We start from the raw sequence: 11,838 nt of genomic DNA, 5'->3' as shown, positions 1-11,838 counted from the left end.
GCAGTGGAGTAGATTGAAGCACTGGTTCCTATACCTCTGAAGATGAAGTAAGAAGGAATGAGACTACTTAAAGAAGAAGAGTACCAAAGTCCAGCACGACCGGGTAAAATTGGGCATTTTTAAAGTTTTTGCTCTATTCCCGTTACACGATAACGAGCAAAGAGGGGCAGCTGTAATACCTAAATTTTACCCGGCGTACATGAAGAAAATAAAGCAGTCCAAATTACAAGTGGGCCCATATGGCCCAAACTGAAATAAACCAAAATACGGTGGCCAAACTACATGCGGCCCAAAACAGATTCAAAAACCCCTAGGGTTTCAGGGATGAACTCGCGCCGCAACCAAGCCCCGACCTTCACCTACACAGTAAGAAACAAACAGCAAAAAAAGGAAAAAAATCAAAGATATGCAGATCAAATAAGATCAAATCGATCAAATAAGCCATTGAATATACTGTAAAGAAAGAAAAAGGAGGGGAATACAAAGAAAATATAGAAAAAAATATTCATAGGAAAGAGATATAAAAAAAATTTTGAATACAAAAGGCGATTTTCCATTTTATTTACTCAGTGTTCATCATTCTTAGTTTCATTTTGTTATTTTTCTCTTTTTTTCCCTTTTATTTTTTATTTATTTTTTGTTTGAAGTATAAAGAAAGTTGGAAGAGACTTACCTGGTCGCCGGAGTCGTCGAGCCGGTGTCTTCTCCATCGAAATCGGGGCATGAGCACTAGGCTTGATCGGTGGCGCAAAGAGTGGGTTTAAAAAAAAACCCTAGCAGAGCCACTGCTCTCCTTTTAGAAAAAAACAGAATGGTTTTCTAATGTTTTTCTTTCTGTTTTGTTTATTTTTAAAGAAAGACAAAACGACGCCGTTTAAGGGGGTCAGATCCGCGCGTCGACCCGACCCGCAAGCAGGGTCCGCGCGTTCTGGCCTAAAAGGGAAATTTACGCAATTAGACCCTCTCTTTTGCGACGTCTTCAATCAAACCCATTTTGTTTTTTTTTTAAATTTAGCTGCATATTTCATTTTTGTTTCAATTGGGTCCATCGTTGCGCAGCGTTTTGGAGGGCAGGATTAATTTCCCTTTTAGTCCTCCTTTGTTGTTCGCGCATTCAAGTTTGTCCCTTTTTTATTTATTTTCAAATCTACCCCTTTTTTTCGTTTTTAAGTTCAATTTAGTCCTTTTTTTCAGCTATTTTATTTATTTAATTATTTTTATTATTATAATTATGTTATACCATTATTTTATTTTATTTTTATTTTTATTATTATCTTTATATTCATACGCATGCATCATTTTTTATGTAATATATATATATATATTGTTTTATATATAGTATATGTATACTTGTATATATTTTATACATAGGTTTTTATTTTATCTTATTTCCTAACTTTTATATACATATATATCTACTTTTATATTTTAGTTTCAATTTTTTTACTTTGATAAATATGTATATCGTATGTTTTCTTATATTATTCTTCATAATTTTTTATGAAATAATGATATTATCCTTTCCAATAGTTTTATGCCACATCTCGAATTTCAGAATTTTAATTTGAATTTGATTTTTTTTCAAGATGAAAATACTAAAATTCAAGATGAAAATACTGATGTGACATAAAACTATTAAAAAAGGATACAGATGACGTGGCATCATTGTTTCATACAATCCTTTCCCCTTTCTAAGAGAGTCAAGACGAGGAAGTTTTATATAGGGTACGGATGATGTTTTATAAAAATAAAAAGGATTAATGATATTTGGGTAAATTATACCCATGATCACTTTTGTTTACCTCAGGTTACATTTTTGTCACTTATATTTGACATGTTACGTTTTAATCACTTACGTTATCATGTTGTAACATTTTAGTCATTGAGCCATTAATTGCCGTTAGCAGTGTAACGGTAAGCTGACGTGGCACGTTAAATTATCATTTCAAACAAAAATTTTAGGTTAAATTATACAATTGGTCCCCATATTTTTTTAATTTTGAGCAATTTAATTTTTTATTTTATGTTGTTTTAACTTTCTTTTGTTTTTTTTCTCCATTTTCTTCTGCTTCCCCCTCTGTTTTCCTACCTTCTCCATTTCTTTTAACATATCAGGAAGTCGATTTGGTAGTGAAGAAAGAATCATGGTATGGTTTTATGGGTTTTTATTATAAGCAATGATGGCTTTCGACTTATTACTTCTTTCTTCACTGCCAATTTGACTTCCTGATATGTTAAAAGACATGGAGAAAGTAGGAAAATAGAAGAAGAAACATAAGAGAATGGAAAATAAAGAGAAAAAAAGAGAGTAATGTTTAAAGGACATAAACAATAAATTAAATTGCCCAAATCAAAAAAATATGGGGATCGATTGTATAATTTAACCTAAAATTTTTGTTTGAAATGATGATTTAGCATGCCACGTCAGCTTACTGTTACACCATTAACGACAATTAACGGCTCAGCGATTAAAATGTTACAACACGATAACGTAAGTAACTAAAACGTAATATTTCAAACATAAGTGACTAAAATGTAAGCTAAAATAAACAAAAGTGACAATAAGTGTAGTTTACCCATGATATTTTTTACTCAAGAACATTTTTGAAAAAAATTAATTAAGTTCTTTTAAAATTTTTGTATTCAATTCAACCTTTAAACAACAAAATTAGCTAAGTAAACCTTTTGACTAATGTTGATCATTACAACCCTGATGTGATATTTCATGTCAACAACAATTGATGACATAGTAGTACAATGTCACATCAGCAAAAAATTAATTTTTTAAAATAGAAAAATTAAAATGACCATTTTTTTAATTTTTTGCTAGAATGAACTTCAGATATACTTCTCCAAGTTCATTCTTTCAAATCTTAATTTTTTAAAAATCTAAAAGTAATTTTTAAAATTTTATAAATTGGTAAAATATTATTAAAATTCATAAAATATTAAATAAATTGAAAATTAATAAAACAACCATTTAAAAGTAAAGTTTAAAATGAATCTAGACATAAGATTGTCCAAATTTATTGAAGACGATTTTTTTAAAATTATATAAAGTTTAAAACAATATTAAAATCAATTTTCTTTAAAAATTGATATGTTTATCAATGTTTTAATTATATTGGTATCTTTTAAGATGTATAAAAATATTTAAAAAAATAAAATTATTTTATTTTAATTTCATATTTAATTCATTATTTTTGACACGTCATCTTCATCCTCGCATGCTATATAGGCTACTTCGTTGACTGACGCTTGATTGACGGTTAACTCACGTTTTCCGTTAAACTTGAGCTGCTTTTTGAAAAATTCGTAACATTTAAGGCATCAATCCAAAAAAACAAATGGCTGAAACCCAAAAAATCCATTAACATTGAAGGTATTTTCGACAATTATGCCAAAACATTTCATCTTTCTCAACATTTACTAATATTTAATTTTCTCAACATTTAAAATTAGAGAAGAGAAGTAAGGGAAGGCCAACAACAAATAGTTAAGAACCAAACCCAAAGCTTTTAATTAATTTTTTTCTTTTCTTATAAAAGATAGGAAACAGTTTGCAAGTGGATTTGGGGTTGACTCTACTCTTCTCTCCCTTTTTTAGGGCTATTTTTTCAACTTCAGTTTTTTTTTTTTTTTTTATTTCTAGTCAAATATTTTTCTTATTCTTGTTGGTGCCGCCAGACAAACAGACGACACCATTAAAAAATAATTTTTTGTTACCCGATATACTTGTATTTTTTCGGGTATTTTGAAAAAAAAAATACCAATGTTGCCTAATAAAATGACGGCACAAAAAAAAAATCGTTGTTTTTAAAACCAATGATTGGCTGATGAATGGGGAAAAGAAGGGTAGTGCCACCGGTGTGTCAGGTGGCAACGGTGAAAACTGTTCAAAACAGCCCATTTTCGCAAATAATTTTTTCCTTGACCCATTTTTATAATTAATTATTATTTTTATATTATTTCTGTAAAAAAACCCTAATTGTTCCAAAAAGTATTAAGTTTTTTTTAATCACTTTAATGATTGAATTGATATCACTTGAATTTTGATACCAAACTCAATCATCTATTTAATTAATAGTACAAATACAACAAATTGTTATAATGTTAAACAAAAATAAAGGTTATTTGCAAAGGAACTTACTTCATCCAGTGAGCTCGCTTATGGGTGGACGATCCATGACATCGGATGCAGTTGTGGCATTTTTCTGCAGCAAGGTATCGATATCAGGCAATTTAGGTATCTGAGCCAAAAGGTCAATCGTTCTTCGTAATAGTCGAGCTAAATCACCCTCATCCATTGCACAATCCATCATCAATTCCCTCCATGATAACCCAGACGCCCAGGCTTCCACCATTCCTGAAAACTGGCCATCTAAACAACAAGCTATCTCTACCTCATGTTTCTCTTGAAGTTGGACAAACGAGTTCCTTTGTTCTTCTAGTAAACTAATCACATTTAGGACAGTAGACGAAGATTCGTATATGTAATTATTGTTTTTCCATGCGCGTACCTTGATCCCCTCGGACACTAAACTCGCGCACACAGCAGCGAGTTGTGCAGGCTTTAACTCTAGCAAGATTTTGTTTCGAAGTACCATTGCCAACCACAGTTCATTTTCTCCTCGAATTGCAGCTGCTGTTTCACCCAGGGGAAATATTACATGTGTATTGATGTCTAATGCCCTTGTTTCATGAATGACTTTGCTGATTTGTAGAAACTCCTTCCAACCAGAAGGTTCAATTTGCTCCATTCTATTGATCAAATGATTTGATCTAGCCTTCAACCGTTTTATCTTTTCCTCTGTAAACTTAGCCGTGTCCAAGATCTTTTTATATTCTCGGAAGCCCTCAGTACGGGCTATCTTTTTCTTCAAACGTGCAACTTTGTTCCTCTGTTCTCTGTAACGTTCCACTGATTCAATGTATGCTTGTGACATATGTAACACCTCATCATTTTCGGAAAGACTACTTAAAACTGGCACATTTAGACTCCAAGACCATGTCTCCAGAGATCCTTCAATGCACCATAGACCACCAAGCTCAGAATCAGCAAGTTTTTCCCATTGTGTTTCCTCTTTATCGAGAAGTGTCCTCATTATTTCCCGGGGCAAAGCTTCCCCCCGAGTTAAAGCAACATTGGGAAAGCCACTTCTATAAACAGTTTTAATCCACTTTTCTGTAAATAGATACCAGGAGTTATCTGAACCAAGGGCCACATAGTAAGTTGGTTCAACATCTTGATGAGTGTCAGATGTTCCAACACTGCTCAGAGCAAAAGAATCATCAACCGAAACCATGTTCTTAATTTTTGACCCATCAAGCGATTCAACCTCTGCTAGATAAACAGCAGGAACGAAGTTTTCAACTCCTTCAGAATCCTTATACTGCAAGCAAATGAAGGGTAGGTGTCCATTTTCAAAATCCTTTAGGAGAGGTTTCAGAGCAGAAAATCTCTTCAACTCCATCCTTCTTCGAAGTTCAGTCCTGACACGTTTTTCTGCCCTTAATTCCTCTTGTAAATCTGCAATCTCCTTATATGCCACCTCCGTTAGAAGTTTCTGGCTCTTTCTATCTATAGCCTCATCACTAATTTCATAAGTCAATGCTTCTATCTCTTTCTGTATTTTAGCAAGCTCCTCTTTTGCAGCAAGCATCACATTGCTGCCTAAGTAATTTCCAAAACTTTGTTCAACTAATTTCCTTGCCTCTTCCAAAGTTCTCCTTGCTTGTAATGTGTTTGTTTCATCCGATTCATTGGAGTGACGAGTAACTTTTGCACCTCCTAGAAGATTCAACACCATTCCATATGAAGCAGTGAACTGTGATATGAGGGGTTCAACTCCAGAAAATAGAAGCTTGCAGCTCTCTTCAGCACCTTCATAAGGAGTCTGCACTATCACAACATGGCCCCTTTCATCTATGCCTCTACGTCCAGCACGTCCTGCCATTTGAAGCAATTCATTAGGGCTTAATTGGATACGTCCAGTGCTTGTCCTTTTGCTAAGAGATGAAATAACAGCAGTCCTAGCAGGCATATTAATTCCAGCCGCCAGGGTTTCTGTAGCAAAAACAACCTTAACAAGTCCTCGCTGAAAGAGCTCCTCAACAAATGATTTCCATAGTGGAAGACAACCAGCATGATGTGCAGCCACCCCTCTAATTAGTCCTTTCACTGCAGTCTCCCTCACAGCATCAGGATACAGAAGCCGAAACTTCTTCAATGCAAGTTCTACCTCACTCATCTCACAGTCATCCAAAAGGCTACAATCTTCAACATACTGCACAGCTGCGTCACAGCCTCTCCTGTTAAAAATAAACCAAATTGCTGGAAGCATGTCCTTTGCTTTGAGTTGCCATAGTGTATCAACAACTTGAGGAACCTGAAAATTATTGTGTAAGCTGTAAACATATACTTTTTTTCATTTAGGATTGTTATTAATCAGGTAAAAGGACATTATTGAAAAGTATCCTTTATTTGCAAACAAATTACGCAACCTGCAAGTATAAAATCACTAAACCATACCTGTGAACGGCGAATCATGTTTTTGTCATTCTTTGAAAGAGGCTGCTCAGACATGCCAACTATACTATCAAAGCTACCGTTTCTTCCATGTCTTCGTGAATTCCTTCTTCTAGATCCATCATCCCTGTAATTCCTTCTTCTAGATCCATCATCCCTGTACGAGTTAACTCCTGAAGCAGAAAGTTGTAAATAATTGAGTGACAACTTCCTGCTCAAATTCCAAAAGAAATTGAAAACTTGTCAGAATTAGTAACAGATATATGTGATACTATGCAAAATATAATCAAACAAAAAAGCATTCAATGAAGTTATAATTTACAAGCGTGACAAATTTTAACTACATGCACATTGCTTTAAATTGATACTTGGAAAACAGAAAGCTATAACTTGCAAGAAAATATGTTGACTTGAAAAATTACAGAAAATAACCATTGAAAAGATGCAATAATGAAATTTTATCATTTTAGTTCAACAGAAAAATGCAAACAATTTCATTTTTATCAATTTTTATTTCCTAACTTACAGTTATGAAATTTTATCAGTTTTCATTTTGCAGAGAGAGAGAGATGGAATTTCTAAAATTACAGACAGAAAAAATTAATCCGAGAATAAACTGGATATGACTGCACGTCTGGGTATGGTAAAAAATAGCAACAATTAAAATAAGAATAAGTATCGATGATGTTGAGGGTTACCCATTTTACCGATCTCAAATCATTATTATAGAAACCATAGGCAATTTTAAGTAGAGTATTTTGGTAAAAATGAAATAAGGAGGCTCATCTTACACAATAAAACACTAAACATCTACATGTCAAATGTCCATAATTTCACACTAAAAACCTAAAATCCCAATGTATTTTCCATCAGGCCACGTATAAGTACTTCAGATTACTCCTTTTAAATGTGAACAATAGAGTAATCAGTATCGTGGTAAACGTGAAATGACCAGTCTCATCTTACCTATTTAAATTATATAATAACAGACACACATGTCAAGTGCCTACAGCCAAATATTCCTCCAGCATATGAATAAGAAGTTGAATAAGGTCAGCAGTTCCGATTGAAATACCTATTCATGTGTGTTCCCTTGTCATTAAGAAGCGGAAATAAAGAGGTCTTTGTTGAGAAGTGCCAAGTCAATGGAACGGGACGCCATGATGATGTTACCAGCTCTGTGTTACCATGAATCTAGAAACAAAAGGAGATTAAGGGGAAATTTTCAATAATCTCATAGGCTCATAGACTATGATTCCAAGATATAGATGTAAAGCCACAAAGCACGGCAATTATGTGCAAGTGAATGAAGATCACATAGCTAGGAGGGAACTTTCAAATCTTTGTGCACATTCAACGTGCATACCAATCTGACTTGGACTATGAACCAAGAAACCCACTGTAGAATAAATACAGTTTCCCATAGATGAGTCAAACCAAGACAACAAAGATGCAAATTTAAGAATTTACTATATAGGAACTGGCCCCAATACCATTTAGGCATTTACTAAATGAGAAATCCCAAAAGCAGAAGATTACCTGAAACCCAAGACCAAGGACATTCAAAAATATGGATGAGTTGAAAACAGCATTCTTGCTCATGGAGATAACACTTATAAAGAAATAAAGGCTGAATTTTCCTCAAGAAAAACAAATTTACCCAAAACATTTGGCACAGCACTAGGTTCAAATCCGCCTTCACCCAAAATATAAATAAATAAAACAAGTTAAACTCAATGGAGTCCACAACCAATATTACATGCTTGGTGAAATATCAAAATTACAAAACTAAGACTAGAGCATATGCACTTCTGACAAAGCTCATCTTGGCACAGGATGCCAAGCCCAGCAAATTAATACGCTGAGACATCAAATCAAGCTCCATGAGATCATGCTTGACCAGACAATATATTGCACATGATCTTTTTTTAGTAATCAAGCCATGTGAAAAAAGGTACATCAAGAAGTGTAACAAGCAGTAGAAAAAAGCAATAAATTTCATCATGGAGGAAAAGCCAAAATGCAGAAAAGTAGTAACACTTCAACTCCAATATCGAGATTAAGGCATAAACACTTCACCAGAACATCCATTTTGAGTTTGTGAACCCAAGAGGTAGAGCAGACAAACAAAAGCAAGGAAAGATACAGACAGTAGATGACAACTCTCAAACATTTGAACTAATATCAGTGCTGGAACATATGATATAATAAGACAAGGAACGCTACCTGACCAATCCAACCAGCTAGCTCATCTGGATTTGCAACTGTCGCTGACAGGCATATAAGTTGAACTTCTTTAGGGCAATAAATCACCTGAAAATATTTCAGAACTTGGTGAAAATGTATTGCCATTGACATTCTAGATATAAATGAGATTCAAAAATCAGATAAACTCACAATCTCCTCCCACACGGTACCCCGAGATATGTCACTTAAATAATGAACCTCATCAAGAACAATCACATCAACATGAAAAAGACCACTCCCAGAAGAAGCCATTCCAACACTGCATCAACAAATCCAAAACCGACATGCTTAATATTACCAATTAACAAGAACATTAAGAAGGAAACTTATGGAGGTTGCAACTTGAAATTGAAACATGAAATACCTAGATGAACGTAGAAACTGCTACCACAAGTTGCAAAGTGATATACCATACTTAATACATAAAAGTATATAATACAGTGACTAATTAATATGCACTAGATACTTGGTGCCATTCACATCAAAGCTGCACAAATGTCATGCTTATGCTTTGGAAATACCAAGTACATTTCTTCCACCACTCATACCATGAAATTCCTGAAACTGTTATCCGAAGTACCTATTATACAGCATGTTCCGCAGAATCTCTGTAGTCAAGACTAAAATCTGAGCATCCTTGTTGACAGCAGAATCTCCTGTGAGAAGGCCAACATTATTATCCCCAAATGTCTCCCTAAAACAACAAAGATCACTATATCAGCTCGAAGGGTTCATATCACCTATAATTATTTGCACTACAATGTAAGCATGACCCAATCCCACTATTCATAGTGGCAGGGCCCCTTGAAAGTTATTTGGAGCCTGGAGGCCATATGAACTCCACAATTATGGTGAGGTTTAAATTTTAAAATTTAATGCATTAATAGCATGTTTCAACCCAAAACCACTGACAAACTAACGAAACTTAAAATTATTTGAAAAAGGTAATAGAAAACGAAAACTATAATTCATTATGCATGTTGAGAGGGGAAGAAAATAGCTCTAATTACCTAAACTGTCGAAACTTCTGATTGGATAATGCCTTAAGCGGAGTTGTATAGAATAACCTCCTTCTCCTGGCTACCGTCGCCACGGCAGCAGCTTCCGCAATTAAAGTCTTTCCGCTGCTGGTGGGCGCTGAAACCACCACAGACGAACCCCTTAAAAATGCTTCTATCGACATTCTCTTCAAAATACAAGGGCAAGATCATTAGAACTTCAAATTCTTCTTCTTTTTTATCTTTAAAGAACATATTAAAAATAAGGAACCTGAAATTTATCAATGCGAAAATCGTAAATATCAGCGAGTGCATCGACGTCAATCATTTCCTCCCCCAATTCCTTAACTAGATTACAAAGCTTTTCAACTCGTTGCCAAGTGGATTCTTTCTGCCAGTTGGATGAATCCACTGAGATGTCTTTTTCGTTTTCGTTTTCGGTATAGTCTTCATCTTCGTCTTCGCTCGGTTGGAAATCATTGGAAACTTCACCGGAAACGTCTTCGTATTCGTCGTATTCATCAGCAGCTTCAAAATCATCGTCGTCTTCGTCATCTTCGAGTTCCTCGTCAGAGAGTTGGGGCTCAGCGGAGAAGGGAGAGCGAGGGGATTTGAAAGAGAGACGAAAAGAAAGCGGAGAGAGGATGGAAGTGGGGCGAGGGAAAGGTAGGGATTGAGAAATGGAGCAGAAGTGAGGGAATTGGGAGCGTTTGGCTTGTCGGAAAAGAGAAGGAAGGGTGAGGATTGAGAGAGTGTTCATGGCGGGAGTTGCTCAGCGGTATTGTAGACCGAGTTACTTACACCACTGGACAATCCATTTGGATACCAACCAATACAAAATTGAACCGGCGGCGGTTTGAATATTTATTTTGTTATATAAATTACAGAATATCTTTGCTTCGTTTCGTTATCTACTTCAGCCAGCGTTACACTAGATTTTTTTTGTATGAGGATTTTTTCGCCTCCCAACTTCACAAAAAAAAAAAAAAAGCGCTCCATTTAATATTTTATCTTTTTTAATTTTTAAAACTATATTTTTCTATCAGATCATTTCAAAATAAATGAATGAGTAAATTGCAATGATGATCATGAGCAAAGTGAAGTGTCCATAAAGTTGATAGGTGAACCAGTGAAATGCACAAAGTAATACTTGATAAACGAATAATCATAAATGGCTTTTAAAACAAACAATATTAGAAATGTTTATGTAATTATGTGTACATGAGTTATTGTGTGGTAACGATGTACAATATAGATTTTGAAAATGTGATAAGTAAGTGCAATGCTCTAGTAAACTTAGTGAAATAGTGAGGGTACAATTAGCATACTAATAAGTATGTGCACGCTTTGTGTTGAAGACAGTGTTTAGTGTGAAGACAGATATTTATGCCATATAGCATAACACTTAAGTTCATAGTGAGGACCTTAAGTGATTTGCTGTAAGGTTGGTTACACCTTTAGTGCAAATTAGTGTATAGTGTTTGGTTGAAATCCCAGTATCCAAATGAATTTTTCTAGAGTTTACTAAGGGCTAAATGTTACAATTATTGATAAGTGGAAGTAAAATTTCAATGTAAGCTAAAAAAGATAGGAATAAAATGGCATTGATGATAAGTGCAAGTAGTGATAGATTAATAGAAGAAGATTCAATAAGAGACTATTGATGCCAATAGTAATAAGTGAATTAGTGAAACAATAATTCATTAAAAGGGCTAGGTGATCAGCAAGTGAGTAAATGAACTAATAAAAAAAGTAATTGTTGGATCTAGTGCCCAAAGTGTAATATATTCGTTTTGTATACTTGTATTTTTCAAACAAATTAGTTTAATAAAAATATTTATAAATTACATTGGAACCCTTGTATATTGTCCTCAATGTTTTTGCACGCAAAGCAAAATAAAAGCAAATATTGGCTCACTAGTTATCTGTAACACCCCTCGCTTGACCTAGTTGTCGGGTCCAAGCTACAAGGTGCTATAGTCGCTGTTGGAGCAACTACAGCCAATTTATAGAAAAATATTTACATGCACGTGTAATTAAATTCTAAACATATTCATTTATGGA

At 34.3% G+C, this 11,838-nt stretch overlaps 1 protein-coding gene across 1 annotated transcript; it reads right to left on the bottom strand.

Moving 5' to 3' along the window:
• Nucleotides 1-3,988: 3,988 nt before the first annotated feature.
• Nucleotides 3,989-10,646, bottom strand: LOC105766122 (DExH-box ATP-dependent RNA helicase DExH15 chloroplastic). The gene is made up of 8 exons (XM_012585448.2): nt 10,046-10,646; nt 9,787-9,962; nt 9,357-9,470; nt 8,927-9,035; nt 8,756-8,842; nt 7,605-7,723; nt 6,533-6,740; nt 3,989-6,389 (listed from the first exon to the last, which is right to left on the bottom strand). Exons 1-8 carry the CDS (start codon nt 10,532-10,534, stop codon nt 4,152-4,154), a joined length of 3,540 nt encoding a protein of 1,179 aa, XP_012440902.1. The 5' UTR covers nt 10,535-10,646; the 3' UTR covers nt 3,989-4,151.
• Between the last annotated feature and the right edge of the window lie 1,192 nt (nt 10,647-11,838).

The sequence above is a fragment of the Gossypium raimondii genome, chromosome 5 (genome assembly GCF_025698545.1).
Source record: "Gossypium raimondii isolate GPD5lz chromosome 5, ASM2569854v1, whole genome shotgun sequence".
Taxonomy (NCBI): Eukaryota; Viridiplantae; Streptophyta; class Magnoliopsida; order Malvales; family Malvaceae; genus Gossypium; species Gossypium raimondii.
This window is presented reverse-complemented; position numbering and strand designations above follow the sequence as displayed.

Excerpts from the sequence above, each read along its gene's own strand:
- LOC105766122 (XM_012585448.2), bottom strand. The coding sequence starts at position 10,534 with ATGAACACTCTCTCAATCCTCACCCTTCCTTCTCTTTTCCGACAAGCC. Across the intron at positions 9,036-9,356 it reads CGGAACATGCTGTATAATAG|TGTTGGAATGGCTTCTTCTG; the intron begins GTACTTCGGATA and ends TTGTTGATGCAG. Across the intron at positions 6,741-7,604 it reads AAGGGAACACACATGAATAG|GAAGTTGTCACTCAATTATT; the intron begins GTATTTCAATCG and ends GAATTTGAGCAG.